At 39.6% G+C, this 24,116-nt stretch overlaps 1 protein-coding gene across 2 annotated transcripts in view; it reads left to right on the top strand.

The window, feature by feature from the left end:
* The first annotated feature begins 805 nt into the window (after window positions 1-805).
* Window positions 806-24,116, top strand: part of LOC139756260 (tubulin gamma-1 chain) — a 42,302-nt gene continuing 18,991 nt past the window's right edge. Inside the window, exons 1-4 of one of the 2 annotated variants that reach the window (XM_071675460.1) lie at window positions 806-965; window positions 11,130-11,332; window positions 13,323-13,606; window positions 16,646-16,840. In XM_071675460.1, coding sequence (XP_071531561.1) covers window positions 917-965; window positions 11,130-11,332; window positions 13,323-13,606; window positions 16,646-16,840 — 731 coding nt within the window. In that variant the 5' untranslated portion in view covers window positions 806-916. Of the gene's footprint in view, window positions 966-1,023; window positions 1,089-11,129; window positions 11,333-13,322; window positions 13,607-16,645; window positions 16,841-24,116 lie in introns of those variants that run through there. The other variant, XM_071675461.1, reaches the window with a different exon arrangement.

Here is a 24,116-nt window from a genome sequence, read left to right as displayed (position 1 = left end):
GTGGCACAAAAAGCTTATAGAGGAGGGTAACAAAGATGATACCAGTACAAAGATTTACACTGAAAGGCTAGAGGTTTTAAATTTGCCCGCCTTAGGGACGGCTGGTTCTAAAAAGATTTATGACATACACAGTGAAGTGCAGGGATAACGCAAGAGAACAAAACATCAAATTTATCAAGAAACTTGTTTAAGATGTAAAGAAATACTTTCACTGAGTGAGTAATGGGTGGATGTAATACAATGACTGACGATAAATGCATTAGATTCTATATGATAGTAGAGAGTGTTCAACAGATGGGACTCCAACAATGTAAAACTTCCTCCCCGAAGAGTACAAATAGGTTATTACAAAGTTTGTATGCAGCAACTGGAATCAAACTTGTCCAACCAAGTATCTGCATTTTGAATCCTTAATCTCATATAGATTACTTCCTTATTCGGGAAAGTTACAGTGTGCATATAATTCTTATAAACGTTTTCTTGTACGTCATCCAAGAACATTAAGGAGTACTCTCAAGGTACCTAGAATGATTTTGTCAAAAATTAGTCTAATTTGCCATAAATATTCTTAAGAATGATCATAGCTCTCAAAGAATCCATATTACAATTATTGTATAAACAATTATCTAAATATGCAGCTTATAAGGTAAAGTCATGGTATTCAGATTATAAATCCAGATCATTGTATATAATCTGTATGAGTTAAAAATACATTATTACTGATAAGATATTTATTTATATGTAAAATTCAAAGCAGCATATTCACGGATACATAACTGCAAGACAGATGACGATAGCGTTTTTGTAGAGTATCCATGGTTGTTGTTATGTTTAAAAGCGGGATGATTTTCCTTCCCGCCATTTTTGACATTTAACTGTCTGCAGATCGAAACTTCAAAGGTAAACAGGAAGGAGGATGCCGTGTGAAATAATTACTCTTCAGCTGGGCCAGTGTGGCAATCAGAGTGAGTTCATACAGTGTTTAAATCATGTTCATCAGGGGTTGAAAAGCACTAAAACCATCAGGGGTTTTGTTGACGGCATCAGATGATCCGGCTGACTGATTGGTGTTCACAGAGATATTCCAGGTATACACGTTATTGCAACAAAACCCTTAGGCATTCGGACTCTAACTTTCATCATGCTTAATGAGTTAGGAAAAATGCATAGGTTTAGTCCAGGTGAAAATGGACAAGGGCTGTAGTTCTGAAGTGTCAAACTCCCGTTTGTATGAACGGGCTAGAGTGCTAACAGAACGCCAAGGGATATTCGCCACACTGAATGTTGTTCAAAGAGAACAATCCAGGCCAATGTTTACCCTACACCGATTAGCAAACATACCTTGACCCTCAGGTCAGGATGAGCATTGGCCTAAATTGCAATCTACATATCCTGTGGGGCTTGGGGCACTTGGCTGCTGGTCGCTCTTCAGTCTCATTCGTGTAAGTTTGTTGATATTATGCCTGAGTCTGATTGCTCAGAATAGCTCCCTACTGCTGTATGCTCTGAATGTTGAATGATAGGGTTCTGCAGTGCTAGTGTAATGTTTAGGTATGTCAGTAACATTCGTGGAATATGATTTGAAAAATTTGTTTTATTGAATGATATTAGATAGTGAAGTAGTAGTATACTAACGAAAATGTGGAGTTGATTAAAGTATTATTTTTATTTTTTTTATTATACTTTGTCGCTGTCTCCCGCGTTTGCAAGGTAGCGCAAGGAAACAGACGAAAGAAATGGCCCCCCCCCATACACATGTATATACATACGTCCACACACGCAAATATACATACCTACACAGCTTTCCATGGTTTACCCCAGACGCTTCACATGCCTTGATTCAATCCACTGACAGCACATCAACCCCGGTATACCACATCGCTCCAATTCACTCTATTCCTTGCCCTCCTTTCACCCTCCTGCATGTTCAGGCCCTGATCACACAAAATCTTTTTCACTCCATCTTTCCACCTCCAATTTGGCCTCCCTCTTCTCCTCGTTCCCTCCACCTCCAACACATATATCCTCTTGGTCAATCTTTCCTCACTCATTCTCTCCATGTGCCCAAACCACTTCAAAACACCCTCTTCTGCTCTCTCAACCACGCTCTTTTTATTTCCACACATCTCTCTTACCCTTACGTTACTCACTCGATCAAACCACCTCACACCACACATTGTCCTCAAACATCTCATTTCCAGCACATCCATCCTCCTGCGCACAACTCTATCCATAGCCCACGCCTCGCAACCATACAACATTGTTGGAACCACTATTCCTTCAAACATACCCATTTTTGCTTTCCGAGATAATGTTCTCGACTTCCACACATTCTTCAAGGCCCCCAGAATTTTCGCCCCCTCCCCCACCCTATGATCCACTTCTGCTTCCATGGTTCCATCCGCTGCCAGATCCACTCCCAGATATCTAAAACACTTTACTTCCTCCAGTTTTTCTCCATTCAAACTCACCTCCCAATTGACTTGACCCTCAACCCTACTGTACCTAATAACCTTGCTCTTATTCACATTTACTCTTAACTTTCTTCTTTCACACACTTTACCAAACTCAGTCACCAGCTTCTGTAGTTTCTCACATGAATCAGCCACCAGCGCTGTATCATGATTAAAGTACAAGTATATATTTGTTGAAATCAACAGAACCTATGAAATTCCCACCTAACCTCTGTATTTCGAGATTAATTGGCTTATTTATCAGTTTCTCTCCTTAGTGAAACGGAAATAGCCTCTTATATTTTTGATGCTTCATGTAATTCATTATGATTACATTATGATTACATTATTTACTGCTATTACATATTGCTACATATCCAAGAAAATATGGGATTAATCATAATAAAATCAAATACCTTATACATTGTTAAATGATCACATGAAAACTTCCCTAGCAGTCTTGATTATCAACGATCTAATGAACATCTACCAGTCACACTTTTGAAAATGTTCCTTACTGTTATTGTGGCGCTGGATAAAAACATGATAGCATGATCCCAGCATGAGATAAATATGATGTAGGAATAAAGTATCAGAATGAGGATGTGGATGTTATAAAGATAGATTTTGACAGAATTGGTGTTGTTGGTTTCCTTACACTGTAAAGTTGATGTAGAGTTCGTGATTTTAGATGTAGCACTTTTTACTCCCACAAGTTACAGTTCTAAGAAAGTGGGCAGGGCTCTGAAATAGAGGGGAAATTATGGGGTAAAAGCACTATATATCAACAGTTTAGGGATTGATTGATACCAATTTTGTTATAAGCTCTTATATAGAACAGGAAGGATGCTGATGAGGTCCTAAAGTAATTTTTGGATGACCTCACACTGTGTTCAAGGACATTTGAAAATTACCATCGTGTAGGTGGCCTAAGGCAAAATTTCCACTTAGTGGTTGATTAGATTTTGTAGAGCTTTATTTGGTTTGTAAATTGATGTACAAAATGACCTCAATCAATGTTAAAGGGTTGAATATTGAGTAACTTGAAATAAGGATCCACAGATCATGAGAGGCAAGTGTTTTGGGAGCAGCTGAATGAGTGTGTTAGCGGTTTTGATGCACGAGACCGGGTTATAGTGATGGGTGATTTGAATGCAAAGGTGAGTAATGTGGCAGTTGAGGGAATAATTGGTATGCATGGGGTGTTCAGTGTTGTAAATGGAAATGGTGAAGAGCTTGTAGATTTATGTGCTGAAAAAGGACTGATGATTGGGAATACCTGGTTTAAAAAGCGAGATATACATAAGTATACTTATGTAAGTAGGAGAGATGGCCAGAGAGCGTTATTGGATTACGTGTTAATTGACAGGCGTGCGAAAGAGAGACTTTTGGATGTTAATGTGCTGAGAGGTGCAACTGGAGGGATGTCTGATCATTATCTTGTGGAGGCTAAGGTGAAGATTAGTATGGGTTTTCAGAAAAGAGGAGTGAATGTTGGGGTGAAGAAGGTGGTGAGAGTAAGTGAGCTTGGGAAGGAGACCTGTGTGGGGAAGTACCAGGAGAGACTGTGTACAGAATGGAAAAAGGTGAGAACAATGGAAGTAAGGGGAGTGGGGGAGGAATGGGATGTATTTAGGGAATCAGTGATGGATTGCGCAAAAGATGCTTGTGGCATGATAAGAGTGGGAGGTGGGCTGTTTAGAAAGGGTAGTGAGTGGTGGGATGAAGAAGTAAGAGTATTAGTGAAAGAGAAGAGAGAGGCATTTGGACGATTTTTGCAGGGAAAAAATGCAATTGAGTGGGAGAAGTATAAAAGAAAGAGACAGGAGGTCAAGAGAAAGGTGCAAGAGGTGAAAAAAAGGGCAAATGAGAGTTGGGGTGAGAGACTATCAGTAAATTTTAGGGAGAATAAAAAGATGTTCTGGAAGGAGGTAAATAGGGTGCGTAAGACAAGGGAGCAAATGGGAACTTCAGTGAAGGGCGTAAATGGGGAGGTGATAACAAGTAGCGGTGATGTGAGAAGGAGATGGAATGAGTATTTTGAAGGTTTGTTGAATGTGTCTGATGACAGAGTGGCAGATATAGGGTGTTTTGGTCGAGGTGGTGTGCAAAGTGAGAGGGTTAGGGAAAATGATTTGGTAAACAGAGAAGAGGTAGTAAAAGCTTTGCGGAAGATGAAAGCCGGCAAGGCAGCAGGTTTGGATGGTATTGCAGTGGAATTTATTAAAAAAGGGGGTGACTGTATTGTTGACTGGTTGGTAAGGTTATTTAATGTATGTATGACTCATGGTGAGGTGCCTGAGGATTGGCGGAATGCGTGCATAGTGCCATTGTACAAAGGCAAAGGGGATAAGAGTGAGTGCTCAAATTACAGAGGTATAAGTTTGTTGAGTATTCCTGGTAAATTATATGGGAGGGTATTGATTGAGAGGGTGAAGGCATGTACAGAGCATCAGATTGGGGAAGAGCAGTGCGGTTTCAGAAGTGGTAGAGGATGTGTGGATCAGGTGTTTGCTTTGAAGAATGTATGTGAGAAATACTTAGAAAAGCAAATGGATTTGTATGTAGCATTTATGGATCTGGAGAAGGCATATGATAGAGTTGATAGAGATGCTCTGTGGAAGGTATTAAGAATATATGGTGTGGGAGGCAAGTTGTTAGAAGCAGTGAAAAGTTTTTATCGAGGATGTAAGGCATGTGTACGTGTAGGAAGAGAGGAAAGTGATTGGTTCTCAGTGAATGTAGGTTTGCGGCAGGGGTGTGTGATGTCTCCATGGTTGTTTAATTTGTTTATGGATGGGGTTGTTAGGGAGGTAAATGCAAGAGTCCTGGAAAGAGGGGCAAGTATGAAGTCTGTTGGGGATGAGAGAGCTTGGGAAGTGAGTCAGTTGTTGTTCGCTGATGATACAGCGCTGGTGGCTGATTCATGTGAGAAACTGCAGAAGCTGGTGACTGAGTTTGGTAAAGTGTGTGGAAGAAGAAAGTTAAGAGTAAATGTGAATAAGAGCAAGGTTATTAGGTACAGTAGGGGTGAGGGTCAAGTCAATTGGGAGGTGAGTTTGAATGGAGAAAAACTGGAGGAAGTGAAGTGTTTTAGATATCTGGGAGTGGATCTGTCAGCGGATGGAACCATGGAAGCGGAAGTGGATCATAGGGTGGGGGAGGGGGCGAAAATTTTGGGAGCCTTGAAAAATGTGTGGAAGTCGAGAACATTATCTCGGAAAGCAAAAATGGGTATGTTTGAAGGAATAGTGGTTCCAACAATGTTGTATGGTTGCGAGGCGTGGGCTATGGATAGAGATGTGCGCAGGAGGATGGATTTGCTGGAAATGAGATGTTTGAGGAAAATGTGTGGTGTGAGGTGGTTTGATCGAGTGAGTAACGTAAGGGTAAGAGAGATGTGTGGAAATAAAAAGAGCGTGGTTGAGAGAGCAGAAGAGGGTGTTTTGAAATGGTTTGGGCACATGGAGAGAATGAGTGAGGAAAGATTGACCAAGAGGATATATGTGTCGGAGATGGAGGGAACGAGAAGAAGAGGGAGACCAAATTGGAGGTGGAAAGATGGAGTGAAAAAGATTTTGTGTGATCGGGGCCTGAACATGCAGGAGGGTGAAAGGAGGGCAAGGAATAGAGTGAATTGGAGCGATGTGGTATACCAGGGTTGACGTGCTGTCAGTGGATTGAATCAAGGCATGTGAAGCGTCTGGGGTAAACCATGGAAAGCTGTGTAGGTATGTATATTTGCGTGTGTGGACGTGTGTATGTACATGTGTATGGGGGGGGGGGTTGGGCCATTTCTTTCATCTGTTTCCTTGCGCTACCTCGCAAACGCGGGAGACAGCGACAAAGTATAAAAAAAAAAAAAAAAAAGTTTTTTCTTGAACCCACAGTGTGCTTATCTCTCTTGTTCTTACATTTGACCACACATATCTTATCACAATGAAGGGTTTTTGTATTTAGAAAATTGTCAGCACTGCACTGAATATTCATTAATACTGTCAGTTAAATGTGGGTCAAGATTAAGGGAACTAATGTCTCATGGTTATGAAAGAGATGCCAAAGTTCCAAACAAGTATAATCTCAGCCATAACACACTTCACTCTTGATGAAATGCTGAAAAACACATGGAAAATAATGTCTTAATTAAGGAATTATTTATTTTGAGGATCTTATGGGGAAAAAATTAGTATTCATCAGTGAAAAAAGTAATTATTTTTCAACTTTCTCCCCAATGAACAGTTTTCTAATTTTACTGTACATTCTAATTCTTTTGGGAGTTTTGGAGAGGAGCAAGTATGCAGTTGGTTGTGGATGAGAGGGCTTGGGAAGTGAGCCAGTTGTTATTTGCTGATGGTACAGTGATGGTGGTTGATTTGGGTGAGAAACTGCTGAAGTTGGTGACTGAGTTTGGTAAAGTGTGTGAAAGAAGAAAGCTGAGAGTAAATGTGAATAAGAGCAAGGTTATAAGGTTCAGTAGGGTATAGGGATAAGGTGATTGGAAGGTAAATTTGAATAGAGAAAAACTGGAGGAAATGAAGTGTTTTAGATATCTGGGAGTGGATTTAGTTGTGGATGGAACCATGGAAGCTGAAGTGAGTCACAGGATGGGGGAGTGGGCGAAGGTTCTGGGATCATTGAAAAATGTGTGGAAGGCAAGAACGTTATCTCAGCAAAAATGGGTATGTATGAAGGAATACTAGTTTCAACAATATTATATCTCTGTTAGGCATGGGCTATAGATAGGGTTGTGTGAAGGAGGGTGGAAGTGTTGGAAATTAGATTTCTGCGGACAATATGTGGTGTGAGGTGGTTTGATCAATTAAGTAATGAAAGGGCAAGAGAAATGTATGGAAATAAAAGAGTGTGGTTGAGAGAGCAGAAGAGGGTGTGTTGAGATGGTTTGGTCACATGGAGAGAATGAGTGAGGAAAGATTGACATAGAGTATGTATGTGTCAGAGGGAGAGGGAATGAGGAGAAGTGGGAGACCAAATTGGAGGTGGAAGGATGGAGTGAAAAAGATTTTGAGCAATCGGGGCCTGAACATACAGGAGGGTGAAAGGTGTGTAAGGAATAGATTGCATTGGAACGATGTGGTATACGAGGGTCGACATGTTGTCAATGGATTGAACCAGGGCATTTGAAGCGTCTGGGGTAAACCATGGAAAGTTCTGTGGAGCCTGGATTTGGAAAGGGAGCTATGGTTTTGGTGCATTACACAAGACAGCTAGAGGCTGAGTGTGAATGAATATGGCCTTTTTTGTCTTTTCCTAGCACAACCTTGCACGCATTTGGGATGAGGGGGGTTGCTATTCCATGTGTGGCGGGGTGGCGACAGGAATGGATGAAGGCAGCAAGTATGCATATGTACATGTGTATATATGTATATGTCTGTGTATGTATATGTATGCATACATTGAAATGTATAGGTATGTATATGTGCGTGTGTGGGTGTTTATGTACATACATGTGTATGTGGGTGGGTTGGGTCATTCTTTTGTCTGTTTCCTTGTGCTACCTCGCTAATGCAGGATACAGCGACTGAGTATGATAAAAGATGATAATGATTATCTAATTCTTTTGCAAGCATTTTATTTCTTCATATATAAGATCATCAAAATTCACTTTGAAATATTTTCCATTTATAGAGACATCAAATCCAGTGGAAGACACAGTATTATGTCTGTACATATGTTTAGTTGTTTTCCCCTCGATAGTTTTTGCAGATGCCGAACCCACTAAGAACATTGGTACGTGTTCCCAAATTTGGTAGTGTTTATGAAATGTGTTGACCACATCGTTTTGACTGCTCCAACATATATAGTTTGGTTTATTAAAGTTTTAAGGGATGTTATGATATGCTGAAGGTATTATTTATGATTACTTAAATCCACATTTTCTCATTCCCTCATGATCCCACCACTAACGGCTAACTTGATGTCAAAGGAGTTTATGTGAGTGAAAATGAAGTCTTAACCTGTAATTTTTTAGAGGGGAGAAAGAATAGTTCCCACGTATTCCCTGCGTGTCGTAGAAGGCGACTAAAAGGAAAGGGAGTGGGGGGCTGGAAATCTTCCCCCCCCCCCCCTCTCTCTCTCTCTTTTTTTTTTTTTCTTCTTATTTTTCAAAGGAAGGAACAGAGAAGGGGGCCGGGTGAGGATGTTTCCTCAGAGGCCCAGTCCTCTGTTCTTAACGCTACCTCACTGAGGCAGGAAATGGCGAATAGTATGAAAGAAAGAAAGAAAGAAAGAAGCAACAAATTTTTAAAAGCAGAACAGAGATAATCAACCTTGAAAAGATACATCCGTTATCTAATTCATTAATAATGTTGCTGTATTTTTACTATTACTTTGGCTGTTAGCTGAGGTTCTGTTGATATTTTGCAAAGGTTTTTACAGGTTCCATTGACAGGCCTCTGGGTAAATCCAGTTTCTTGAATGATTCTATTGTGTGCTTACACTCATCCCTCAGGAACTCTGTGCTGTTAATGGTATATTGACTGCCTGTTTTTGTTTTATAAGGCTGATAATTCACTCGTAGAAAATTAACAGAACCCATGAAAACCCCAAGCTTCCTTAGCAGTTGATATTTGGTGTTCAGCATTGTAGTAGAAATATGCCAAACCCACCAATGATTGGCTGTGATACAAATGCCACTAAATGTTAACAAGTACATGACAGACTAGTAAGCCTTCATATCTTCTGCAGATCATTTAGATGTTAGTCTTTCTCTGCTAATCATTTCAGCTTCTAAATGAGATTTTTATAGGTTCAATTGATTTTTTTACATGTTTTACTTGCTTTTACATTACATTAACCCCATATTTTCCATGATATATATAACCTCACTGTTGCGTTATATAATAGCATTCTATAGAATAGAATGCTCTACATTAGATATGCAACTGTTATTATATCCTCCAAATGCTATACAGTACTAGAAATGCTGAACAGAATCACTTCATATCCAATGATAGAAGCTTAGACTTTTGCTAAATTAAGATCCCAGACTAATCAAGTACAGCTTGTTTTGCAGAGAAAGGTAAGATTCATTTATTTTCTCATTTCAGAATGGATATTTTTTTGGAATCTAGAGAAGTGAAACAACAGCTCTTTCACACTATGTCAGTAAAGTGGCTCAGACAAAGTTGTTAGTAATTGTCAAAAAAGCTCCATATTTAAATACACGTCACCATCTGGTGATTATTAATTCTTTTTGTTATCGAGACTGTTCTTCCTGTGAAATAATTCTAACAGTTAATGTGCTAAGGGTACTGTATGGAGAAAATCAGCATACTAACAATTAATGTGCTAAGGGTACTGTCGAGAAAATCAACATTTTTTTTTTTTTTTTTTTTTTTTTTTTTTTTTTTTTTTGTCGCTGTCTCCCGCGTTTGCGAGGTAGTGCAAGGAAACAGACGAAAGAAATGGCCCAACCCACCCCCATACACATGTATATACATACGTCCACACACGCAAATATACATACCTACACAGCTTTCCATGGTTTACCCCAGACGCTTCACATGCCTTGATTCAATCCACTGACAGCACGTCAACCCCGGTATACCACATCGCTCCAATTCACTCTATTCCTTGCCCTCCTTTCACCCTCCTGCATGTTCAGGCCCCGATCACACAAAATCTTTTTCACTCCATCTTTCCACCTCCAATTTGGTCTCCCTCTTCTCCTCGTTCCCTCCACCTCCGACACATATATCCTCTTGGTCAATCTTTCCTCACTCATTCTCTCCATATGCCCAAACCATTTCAAAACACCCTCTTCTGCTCTCTCAACCACGCTCTTTTTATTTCCACACATCTCTCTTACCCTTACGTTACTTACTCGATCAAACCACCTCACACCACACATTGTCCTCAAACATCTCATTTCCAGCACATCCATCCTCCTGCGCACAACTCTATCCATAGCCCACGCCTCGCAACCATACAACATTGTTGGAACCACTATTCCTTCAAACATACCCATTTTTGCTTTCCGAGATAATGTTCTCGACTTCCACACATTCTTCAAGGCTCCCAGAATTTTCGCCCCCTCCCCCACCCTATGATCCACTTCCGCTTCCATGGTTCCATCCGCTGCCAGATCCACTCCCAGATATCTAAAACACTTCACTTCCTCCAGTTTTTCTCCATTCAAACTCACCTCTCAATTGACTTGACCCTCAACCCTACTGTACCTAATAACCTTGCTCTTATTCACATTTACTCTTAACTTTCTTCTTTCACACACTTTACCAAACTCAGTCACCAGCTTCTGCAGTTTCTCACATGAATCAGCCACCAGCGCTGTATCATCAGCGAACAACAACTGACTCACTTCCCAATCTCTCTCATCCCCAACAGACTTCATACTTGCCCCTCTTTCCAAAACTCTTGCATTCACCTCCCTAACAACCCCATCCATAAACAAATTAAACAACCATGGAGACATCACACACCCCTGCCGCAAACCTACATTCACTGAGAACCAATCACTATGCTAAGGATACTATGTGAAGGAAATCAGCATACTAACAGTTGATATGTTCATTCTTGAAAATTCCAATTTTTTTCTTGTATTGGGTATTCCAAGAGGCATAATGCTCAAGTTGACTCCTGTGAGTTCTCCCTCAGTTTTGATATTGGTAAACCACTGTGTGTTCGTCATTTTTTCAGTTGGTTTTGAGTTCTGGAAGAAACTCTGCAGTGAACATGGAATCTCACCAGAGGGTATGCTGGAAGATTATGCCACAGAAGGCACTGACCGTAAAGATGTTTTCTTTTACCAAGCAGATGACGAGCACTATATTCCTCGATCAGTACTGCTTGACTTGGAACCTCGTGTCATTCACTCAATCATGAATTCTACATATGCAAAGGTTAGCAAGTGTGTTTGTCACCAGTTTTGAGTCCTGCATCTGTACTTTTTGCCAAAATAAATGTTATACTTCATTAAAATGTTCAAGAAACGTGTATGTACAGCATCCATGTTTTATGTTAGAGTTTGAACATATTTTTTGATATGCTAATTTTTATCTTATGGCACCCTCTCAAGCTGTGCAGAGAACTTGCTAATAATGAATAGTTAATTTTGTCATGAAATTTTCTTATACACTTGTTTCAAGAGTGAGGAGGTATTGAGGGCAACAGATGTATTATGATTGGAAAGTTTGGGACATGTGCTCCATTTTTTTTATAATTCCTTTATGTTAGTTAATGTACTTTGATTTATCTACATCTCATATTCTTTTTCTTTCTTGCTGAACAGGATAGCATGTTACTACATTAGTATTCTTATTGTTACATATAGAGATTTAATTCCATTTTTATATGTGGATTTTATGCATCAACTGGCATGAGTGTTACAGGTACTTACTGTACTTTGAAAATAAAGATGTTCATTAATACACATGGCAGAGACACAGGGAAGATAGAGTAAATAAGGTCATGATTGTCTTTTGTCTTTGTCTTTTCTAACAAGTTTCTTGATTATTTTCATGTTGGCCTTATGAAGAACTGTTCAGTTTCAGTATTGTCAAATTGGTTTAGAAGCTTCATGGTTGCAGTTACTTATCTGTACTGCATGGGGAAGGATGTTTATACTCATGGGGCCCCATCTCTTGGATTTTTTCTATCTTACAACTTTTTAAGTTTATGTATACTGTCTGTATTAGCCGTGTACTCAGTCATTCTTTTTTAATCATTCACTGCTCTTATACAATAAAAGTACTTCTTTACTTCATTTTTGAAAAATTTTCTTATTTGATTTCTTTTATGTCCTCTTCTTTGCTCTATTTCTACATCTCTCAAAGAACTATTATAAAAACTTAAAGGTTATGAGCAGATCACACCTCAGTCATCATATTCCAAGGTAGGCACATCGAAAGCTTTGGACCTTACCTTGTAGCTTATTTCTGTTAATTCTGGTACCATCTTTTTTACCCTCTTCTGGACCTTCTGTACTCCATGTGTTTCCTTAGGTGCAGTGTCCAGACTCGAAAAGCATATTTTAGTGTGGCCTTTTGTTGAATATGAACATTTTGCTAAATATTTCCTTACCCAGATGCTTGAAAGGTATTCTGATATTTGCCAGGAGACTATTTGTCTCCTTTTCTTTTCTCCCAGTGTGGGACTAGTGACAGGTTAGGGACATTGTTGACTCCCAGGTCCATCTCATACTCATTCCTTTTTTCCTGCTTGATGATGATCGTATTGAGGCCTTCTTTCACTGTCCCGTCCTCTTGTATGGGTTGACTTTCATCTATCATGTATCAGATGAACTTTGGAGTGTAAGCTGATGCATTCCTCCTTACTTTTCACTTCCTTCATATTTGCATCATCTGAAAACATATTCAGGTAAGTCATTCACATAGATCAAGAAGAATAATGATTCCATAAAAGAACTCTGGGGCACTCTGGTGGTGACTTTCACCCACTTGGAGAAGATGAAAAGTAAAGAATGTATGCCTCTCTATCATTGATTTCATCATGAATCAGGCTATGGTCATTGTCATCACTGCAGGTGAAAAAAAAAAAGAAAGTCAACGTAAACCACTGGCTGACCACTTTTTCCCTGTTTTGCCATGTGTTTAACATAATAGTTATTATGGTGGTCAGTGGCCTTGACAACCTCAGTTTTGTAACAATGACAAGTTTTTGGGGGCAGCTTTTGTGCTGATTGGTGAGTCTCAAATTCCTGAATCATGACATGAGATCTCATACTCCTATCAGTCAGTGGTTTAAGAAAGAAAAATAGATTTTGTAGTATGGCTCCAGTTTTGTGTGTGATTAGGTTTCATTACTAACAGGTCATTTTAGGCCCTTTTTTTTATTTTTGACATAAGGCTCATTCAGATCATTTTTTTACAGCTTTATAATCCAGAGAACATTTATATGTCAAAACAAGGAGGTGGCGCTGGCAACAATTGGGCTGCAGGTTTTAGTCAGGGTGAACGTATATATGATGAAGTTTTCGATATCATTGACCGTGAAGCTGATGGTTCTGATAGTCTCGAGGGATTTGTCCTATGCCATAGTATTGCAGGAGGAACAGGATCTGGTTTGGGCTCCTACATCCTGGAGAGATTGAATGATCGCTTTCCCAAGAAATTGGTGCAGACCTATTCTGTCTTCCCAAACCAAGATGAAATCAGGTTAGTTTGTTATGTATACTGTGTGTTAGATAGGGATCTGTTTGTAATAATCAGCATGTACTGTACAGTATAGAGCATGATGGACACGTGCTTGAGGTCCCCTTCAGAAGGGCCATGGTACTGGAATCTCAGGTTCATATTTCATGAATCCTTCAATACTGTTGTGTGTGGGACACAAAGTTTTGTCCCACAAAGACAAAGCAGACATTTTTTGCTTATATCACCACTTGGTTTAAGTTTTATATCTTAAGTATCACAACACAGAAATATCTATGTCTTTACCTTAAAGATTGAGTGCTTTGAGTTAATGTGTTAATTAAGATGAATGTTTTATTACAAATAGAATATCAAAAACCTGCATTTCTAGAATCCATGACCTCCCAAAAACCATGATGCAGCACATTCAGATTTAATTTTGAGTATGAGTTTCCAGTAAATAATTTTGGTAAATGTTCATTGAATGTTTTATATACTGGTGGCATACAAAATAGGTTGGAAGGAGGGAGGATGAGTAGTTTTAGGTGAAGGTAAATTTTTGAGGTGTTGTATGTGAGAAAGGGGGAAGAATGCATGGAATGGTGTATGCATGTAAGGACAGGGATAAGTGGAGACTCTTTTGCCATGGCCATTCCCTTCTTGGAAGTTCCTGGAAGGGATAGGTGTCAGACTTATAGATAGATGGATAGATAGATAGATATTCAGTGTGAGATGGTTTGATCAAGAAAGTAACAAAAAGATGAGGGAGAGATGTAGTGATAAGAAGAGCTTGGTTGAAAGAGCTGAAGAGTGTGTGCTGAAATGGTTTGGACATATGGGAAGAATGAGTGAGGAGAGGTTGATAAAGAGGATATGTGTCATAAATGGAGGGGACAGAGAGAGGGGGGGGGGAGACCAAATTGGAGATCAAAGGATGGAATAAAAAGAATGTTGAGCCATTGGGGTCTGAACATGCTGGTTTGTGAGAACGTGCATGGGATAGAGGGAATTGGAACGATATGGTATACAGGGGTCGATGTGCTGTCAGATCAGGGGATGTGAAGCTGCTTCAGGAAACCATGAAAGGTGTTTGGGCCAGCTTGTGGATAAGGGGCTTTATGCATAGCACATGACAGCTAGAGAATGGATGTGGGCAATTGCAGCCTCTCTCTGTGTTCTTGGTGCTGCATTGCTAACTCAGAAAGTGGCGGACAAATGTTAAAAAAGAAATGAAAACAGTTTGTTTCTAAGATATTTTAGTAAAAAATGTTCTAGCAGATATTGAATGAATTCTGATACTTTTTTGCAAAATTGCTCTTCACCTCAAAAATAAAAGCAAAAATTGTGAAACCATTACCTGAACCAATTGCGTTGTCATGTTCTTTATGTCTGTGAATTACTGTGGTACAGGATGAGGATTTAGAGAGGTTGATGTTCTCTAGTATGTTTTGTGTGAGTTTGCTGTTGAGACTAATGGTGGAGTGTTTGGGATTGAATCCATTTTGTACAGAGAAAGGGTGAGTTTTATTGGTGGTTCTTTTAACTCTGTCACTACATTCATCCCTGATCAGGGTTTTAGGGTTAGGTTACTCTTGTTCCCAGATGTGGATTTGCTCTTGTATGCCTAATTTTCATATGTCGTACAGATGGTTGCTGATCCCTTGTGTATAGGTCATTATGCACTGTTTCCCATGCCACACACACATCACTTCCCACCATTTACTAATCATGTACCAATCATGCTGAGTTCATCATAACCCTCCACCTCTCTTGGTGCAGCATCTGTCTAAGGCCCTTCATGGAAAAAAGTAAAAGGGAAGTCATATTCATCTGAGGAAGCCCTTACATTGATGGGAACTTTTTATTCTTATTGTAGTTTAGAAGAATTTGATGAAAAATTGGATGTAGGGGTAGATGTATGTGATAAAGGTGTGGAAAGTGAGGGCAAAGGTGGTGACAAGGAGGGAGTTCTCATACAAGAAACTCTAGGGTTTGTGTGGTCAGATAGCTGTAATTATATACCAAAAGTTTATGATTTTGGTAGTTCTAGCAGTGGTGTTCTTGATACTAGTAAGTTGACTGAAGAATCCAGCCTCCTAGACCACTTTGTTATTTTTTGATGATGTACATATAAATGTTTAGATTTTCCCAAGTTAAAGTGTGAGGGGAGTCTTACAAAACTGAACGAACAGTGAAAGGGTGAAGGATCAGCCTTTCAGGTAATATGAAGCTGGTTTATAGGAAGGAAGGGGGGAAGTAGGAAGAGGGTAAATTAGATGGTTTGCAAGGTCAGAAGATTCCATTATGTTTCCTAGTTTCCTGATTTCCTGTATTCTGTTGTGGAGGCAAGTATAATTGCAAATTGATGTTGAAAAGGACGAGGAATGGGACCTTGGTATTTCAGGTGACTAGCTCACTTGAGTGCATGTCTGAGTGCTCCTTTGTCTTGTGGAATGCAGAGCTTTGTGTGTTGTTATGATCTCTTGGGTATGGAGAATGTGGTATCAGAATGAACAAATGAGGCCTACTGAATGTGCATAGTGATGTGCATGAAATTGAGGCAGACCGTGTGATATAATGGGCTTGCTGATGTGTGAAATCAAGTATGTGGCTTCTAGTTACTGTTTGGGAAACAGCAAATACATTGTAGTACTGTTTAGGGTTATTTGTTGTTCCCTCAATATGTTAGGCAACTGTGCTGTTTTCTAGTTACACAGAAACTGTTGTTTTCTAGTTACACAGAAACTGTACAGATGCTGGACATTTTTTGAGTGTTGTAGAGTTGTGTTTATTTGTACAACTATAGGGAAGAGGTTGATTAAACTTCAGACCATTCAGAAAAGTTTTTGTTTATAGAACTTTCCACTTTAGATATGAATTGTTTATAGCCAGATATGAATAGGTGTTGCATGTATTTGAATTAGGTTCCAGATAAAAGTTTCTTGGTTCACTGCCTTGCACTTGTATCTAAGTTTTTCTTGTGACTTAATGAGAACCACTTCAGTATTTTCTAAAGAATTTTGCATGTTACAATTGCTTTCACATAGTTTATTTTAATTTCAGTGATGTGGTGGTGCAGCCATATAACTCCTTACTAACACTAAAACGCCTCACTCAGAGTGCAGATTGTGTGGTTGTGTTGGACAACACTGCATTAAATCGTATTGCATCAGACCGCCTACACATTTCCAACCCCACTTTCTCCCAGATCAACTCACTTGTTTCGAATATTATGTCTGTCTCCACGGCAACGTTAAGGTTTGAATATAGATTTTTGTCTTTATGTTGTGTAAAAGTGAAGAGAAAAAGTTTCATAAGAATTTCATAGAAAAGAGATAATATTTTACTCATATAAGATGAAGGTTTCCTCTGGTTGTTAAACAGGGTTAGTGGAACATTATTTGTCTAATATCATGTCAAGCTACTAGGCCATCTAACCCTTCTCGCCTGTCAGATTCTACCCAAAAAAACTGGAGGAAACAAGTTTCATGTTTGCTGTGAGTTTGATCTCAAAGTAAAGATTGTAAGGACATTCTCATGCATAATAGTTGGAAACTGATTTGTGTGCAGGTAGATGTGTTTCATGCTGAAGAATGAAATTTCATGATGGTTCTGAACATAACAACTTAGTTTAACAAAATAAGGAAGAAGTGAAGGACATTAACCACTGTTCTAATGGACTTCATAGGGTAAAGGGTGGTCTGTTAGGAGACAGACTCCATTATATCTCATTTTTCTAAGAACTTCAATAAATGAAATTTAAATAAGTAATGGAAACCTATTTTATTTCTTTGAGGCTGGAAGTGTTCAGTTAGTAGCAAGGACTACTTTGAATCAGAAAGAAATAGCTTCAGGGTCACATGGAGTCATCTGAATCACCCCTAGGTCAGAAATAGGACTTGTATGAGGTGCAAGCTACTCTCCCCTTACTCATGATGTTCGATCATTATCAACTTTTCACCTATACTGAGTTATATCCAGGATCTCATAGCACATGCTACACTGTTAGCACTCTTACCTGCCTTGATTTAATACCAAAAGATGCCTTTCTACCATTAAAATACTGTATTTACATGAGAACACGGGCATTGAGTTTTCCTTGTTGACTAAGCGGGCACTTATCACAGATTAGCAGGCAGTGACCAAGCTGTCTCTTGTTATGTCTTGAAATATCTTCATATAAGTTCTTTGTAGATGTAGAGGCACAAAAGATGATACTGCACCATGAAGTTGTTGTGAATCAATGTCAAACTATATGTTTGTGTGCAGAAAGAACATCGTATATTAGTAGAATAAAGAAAAAGTGTACTGAGGTGATGCACAACAGGCTGTCTTATGTTCTTCAGTTGCCTAGTTCCCCATTTCAAGTTCCATTCTACAAGTTTTAAATTGATTCCCCAAGATAACAGAATGATTATTCCATTACATCTGAGACTCAGTCCATTGGGACCTTAGTTTACCACAATAGATTTGTGATATACCAGAGTTTTATTGAAATGTGTTAGATTCAAAACTTAGTCTGATGTTGTTTAAAGGACCCAATGGGAACCAAATTCTGACCCATTGAAGTAAGTTAAAAGGTTTACTGTTGCTGAAAGTGTGTATGTAATACCCAGGTATTCCATTTCATAAGTTTTCAGTACCATTCAATTCTTTTTTATTCATATTCTGTGCATCCACAGTTTGATTTTTCTGAAGTGGATTTTTTGTTAATGCAGTTTAACTTAATGCATTTATTATAGGTTTATTGTAGTTTTTTGGATTTTGTAATATATATATATTTTTTTTTTTGTGCTTTGTCGCTGTCTCCCGCGTTTGCGAGGTAGCGCAAGGAAACAGACGAAAGAAATGGCCCAACCCACCCCCATACACATGTATATACATACGTCCACACACGCAAATATACATACCTACACAGCTTTCCATGGTTTACCCCAGACGCTTCACATGCCCTGATTCAATCCAGTGACAGCACGTCAACCACGGTATACCACATTGATCCAATTCACTCTATTCCTTGCCCTCCTTTCACCCTCCTGCATGTATATATATATATGTATATATATATATATATATATTTTTTTTTTTTTTTTTTTTGTCGCTGTCTCCTGCGTTTGCGAGGTAGCGCAAGGAAACAGACGAAAGAAATGGCCTAAACCCACCCCCATACACATGTTTATACATACGTCCACACATGCAAATATACATACCTACACAGCTTTTCATGGTTTACCCCAGACGCTTCACATGCCCTGATTCAATCCACTGACAGCACGTCAACCCCGGTATACCACATCGATCCAATTCACTCTATTCCTTGCCCTCCTTTCACCCTCCTGCATGTTCAGGCCCCGATCACACAAAATCTTTTTCACTCCATCTTTCCACCTCCAATTTGGTCTCCCACTTCTCCTCGTTCCCTCCACCTCCGACACATATATCCTCTTGGTCAATCTTTCCTCACTCATTCTCTCCATGTGCCCAAACCATTTCAAAACACCCTCTTCTGCTCTCTCAACCATGCTCTTTTTATTTCCACACATCTCTCTTACCCTTACGTTACTTACTCGATCAAACCACCTCACACCACACATTGTCCTCAAACATCTCATTTCCAGCACATCCATCCTCCTGCGCACAACTCTATCCATAGCCCACGCCTCGCAACCATGCAACATTGTTGGAACCACTATTCCTTCAAACATACTCATTTTTGCTTTCCAAGATAATGTTCTCGACTTCCACACATTCTTCAGGGCTCCCAGGATTTTTGACCCCTCCCCCACCCTATGATCCACTTCCGCTTCCATGGTTCCATCCGCTGCTAGATCCACTCCCAGATATCTAAAACACTTTACTTCCTCCAGTTTTTCTCCATTCAAACTTACCTCCCAATTGACTTGACCCTCAACCCTACTGTACCTAATTACCTTGCTCTTATTCACATTTACTCTTAACTTTCTTTTTTCACACACTTTACCAAACTCAGTCACCAGCTTCTGCAGTTTCTCACATGAATCAGCCACCAGTGCTGTATCATCAGTGAACAACAACTGACTCACTTCCCAAGCTCTCTCATCCCCAACAGACTTCATACTTGCCCCTCTTTCCAAAACTCTTGCATTCACCTCCCTAACAACCCCATCCATAAGCAAATTAAACAACCATGGAGACATCACACACCCCCGCCGCAAACCTACATTCACTGAGAACCAATCACTTTCCTCTCTTCCTACACGTACACATGCCTTACATCCTCGATAAAAACTTTTCACTGCTTCTAACAACTTGCCTCCCACACCATATATTCTTAATACCTTCCACAGAGCATCTCTATCAACTCTATCATATACCTTCTCCTGATCCATAAATGCTACATACAAATCCATTTGCTTTTCTAAGTATTTCTCACATACATTCTTCAAAGCAAACACCTGATCCACACATCCTCTACCACTTCTGAAACCACACTGCTCTTCCCCAATCTGATGCTCTGTACATGTCTTCACCCTCTCAATCAATACCCTCCCATATAATTTACCAGGAATACTCAACAAACTTATACCTCTGTGATTTGAGCACTCACTCTTATCCCCTTTGCCTTTGTACAATGGCACTATGCACGCATTCCGCCAATCCTCAGGCACCTCACCATGTGTCATACATACATTAAATAACCTTACCAACCAGTCAATAATACAGTCACCCCCTTTTTTAATAAATTCCACTGCAATACCATCCAAACCTGCTGCCTTGCCGGCTTTCATCTTCCGCAAAGCTTTTACTACCTCTTCTCTGTTTACCAAATCATTTTCCCTAACCCTCTCACTTTTCACACCACCTCGACCAAAACACCCTATATCTGCCACTCTATCATCAAACACATTCAACAAACCTTCAAAATACTCACTCCATCTCCTTCTCACATCACCACTACTTGTTATCACCTCCCCATTTGCGCCCTTCACTGAAGTTCCCATTTGCTCCCTTGTCTTACGCACTTTATTTACCTCCTTCCAGAACATCTTTTTATTCTCCCTAAAATTTAATGATACTCTCTCACCCCAACTCTCATTTGCCCTCTTTTTCACCTCTTGCATCTTTCTCTTGACCTGCCGCTTTCTTTTATACATCTCCCAGTCATTTGCACTACTTCCCTGCAAAAATCATCCAAACACCTCTCTCTTCTCTTTCCCTAGCAATCTTACTTCTTCATCTCACCACTGACTGCCTTTTCTAATCTGCCCACCTCCCTCCACAAGCATCTTTTGCACAAGCCATCACTGCTTCCCTAAATACATCCCATTCCTCCCCCACTCCCCGTACATCATTTGCTCTCACCTTTTGCCATTCTGCACTCAATCTCCCCTGGTACTTCCTCACACAAGTCTCTTTTCCAAGCTCACTTACTTTCACTACTCTCTTCACCCCAACATTCTCTCATTTTTTCTGAAAACCTCTACAAATCTTCACCTTCACCTCTACAAGATAATGATCAGACATCCCTCCAGTTGCCCCTCTCAGCACATTAACGTCCAAAAGTCTCTCTTTCATGCGTCTATCTGTTGACACATAATCCAATGTTGCTCCCTGGCCATCTCTTGTACTTACATATGTATACTTATGTATATCTCTCTTTTTAAACCAGGTATTCCCATGTGCACATACATATATACACATATACATATTCCTATGAGTCCACGGGGAAAATGAAACACGATAAGTTCCCGAGTGCACTTTCGTGTAATAATCTCATCATCAGGGGAGATACAAGGAGGAAATATAAGTCAGTTGATGTACAATGAAGAGACGTAGCTAGTTAATAACTGAGATAGCATTACTCCAGTCAATACAATGATCATAGTTTTTAATATCATTAAAAACTATGATCATTGTACTGACTGGAGTAATGCCCTTTCAGTTATTAACTCTAACTCCAGTACCATGAGAAATATTATTGAATCTTCTATAATTAAATACACAAAGAGTTATAACCTTAATATTAGTGAAGGTCTATACAAATTGGATAGCTTTATTGCTGATAGAATTTGTAAACAACTCCTCTTCTTGTCCACATAATAAGTTTATGATACACTTGTTGTCTGTCTTGGTCAATCACTTGTTTACCAAATGGTGTCCTAGCTTCATCTCTTCATTGTATATCAACTGACATATTTCTTTCTTGTATCTCCCCTGATGATGTGATTATTACACGAAAGTGCACTTGGGAACTTATCATGTTTCATTTTCCCTGTGGACTTGTAGGAATATACTTGATCACACACAAAATTGTGATCCTTTCCAGCATATACATATACACACACACACATATATATACACACATACATATCCATACTTAATCACCTCCATCCATTCCCTAATGCCAGGAAACAGACAAAGAAAGGCCACATCCACTCACTCTCATTCTCTAGCTGTAATGTTTAATGCACCAAAACCACAACTCCCTATCCAGATCCAGGCCTCTTAAACTCTCCATGTTTTACCCCAGATGTTTCACAAGACCTGGTTCAGTCCATTGATGGTACGTCAACCCCAGTATACCATATTTATTCTGTGTACGCTTTTCACCCTCCTGCATGTTCAGGCCCCAGTTACTCAAAATCTTTTTCACTCCATCATTCCACTTCCAATTTGGTCTCCCACTTCTTGTTACCTCCACCTCTGACACATATATCCTCTTTGTCAACCTTTTTTCATTCATTCTCTCCATATGTCCAAACCATTTCTGCTCTCTCAACCACACTCTTTTTATTACCAAACATCTCTGTTACCCTTTCATTACTTATTCAATCAAACCACCTCACATCACATGTTGTCCTCAAACATTACATTTCCAACACATTCACCCTCCTCTGCACAACCCCATGCCTCACAACCATGTAATATTGTTGGAACTACTATTCCTTCAAACATGCCCAGTTTTGCTCTCCAAGATAATGTTCTCTCTTTCCCCACATTCTTCATCGCCCCCAGAACATTTGTCTCCTCCTCCACCCATAGTATGACTCACTTCTACTTCCATGGTTCCATTCGCTGCCAAGTCCACCCCCAGGTATCTAAAAAAAACTTCACTTACTCCAGTTTTTCTCCATTCAAACTTACATCCCAACTAACTTGTCCCTCAACCCTGCTGAACCTAATAACCGTGCTTTTATTTACATTTACTCTCAGATTTCTCCTTTCACACACTTTTCTAAACTCAGTCACCAACTTTTGCAGTTTCTTACTTGAATCAGCTGTCAATGCTGTATCATTGGCGAACAACAACTGACTCACCTCCCAGGTCCTCTCCTCCCCAACAGACTGAATACTTGCACCTCTCTTCAAAACTCTTGCATTTACCTTCTTAACCACCCCATCCATAAACAAATCAAGTGCCCTTGGTAAGATCACACACCCTGCCACAGACCGACCTTCAATGGGAACCAGTCACTCTCCTCTCTTCCTACTTGTACACATGCCTTACACCCTTGATAAAAAATTTTCACTGCTTCTAGCAGCTTACCTTTCACACCATATGTACTTAACATCTTCCACAAGGCATCTCTATCAACCCTGTGATATGTCTTCTCCAGATCCATAGATGTCACCTACAAATCCATCTGTTTTTTCATAAGTATTTCGCACACACATTCTTCACAGCAATTGTCTGATCCTCACATCCTCTACCACCTCTGGAACCATGCTAATCTTCTCCAGTGTGATGCTCTGCAAATGCCCTCACCCTCTCAATCAATACCCTCCCATACAGTTTTCCAGATATACTCAACAATCTTATGCCTCAGTAGTTTGAATACCCATCTTTATCCCCTTTGCCTTTGTATGGTGGCACTATACATGTATTCTGCCAATCCTCAGGCACTTCTCCATGGTCCATACATACATTGAATATCCTTTCCAACTGATCTACAACACATTCACCCCCTTTCTTAATGAATTAAAATGCAATACCATCCACTCCCACCATTGTGCCAAATTTCATTTGCAAGGCTTTCACCACCTCATCTCTCTTCACCCAACTAGTCTCTCTGACTCTCTCACTTTGCACACCACCTTGACCAAAACACCCTACATCTTCCACTCTATCATCAAACATGTTCAACAGTCCTTCAGAATACTTAATCCATCTCTACCTGTTATCACTTCCCCATTTTCCCCCCTTCACCAATATTCCCATTTGTTCTCTTGTCTCGCAAATTATTTATTCCATTGTCTCGTAAATTATTTATTCCAAAACATCCATTTATTCTCCATTAAGTTTAATGATACTCTCTCACCCCAGCTCTCATCTGCCTTCTTTTTTTCAACCCTTGCACCTTCCTGTTGACCTCCTGCCACCTTCTCATATACATCTTCCAGTCATTTGCAATCCTTCCTTGTAAGTACAATCCAAATGCCTCTCTTTGCTAGTATAAATCTATATACAGTTTCTTTGCTACTGCACAAAAATGATGTACTGTACTGTCTTTCTTGGCATTTTGATGTTTACTGATCACCAAAAGTGAAAAAAATA

This window comes from Panulirus ornatus, chromosome 21 (genome assembly GCF_036320965.1).
Source record: "Panulirus ornatus isolate Po-2019 chromosome 21, ASM3632096v1, whole genome shotgun sequence".
Lineage (NCBI taxonomy): Eukaryota > Metazoa > Arthropoda > Malacostraca > Decapoda > Palinuridae > Panulirus > Panulirus ornatus.
Note: the sequence above shows the minus strand (reverse complement) of the source record. Positions and strands in the feature narration are given on the sequence as shown.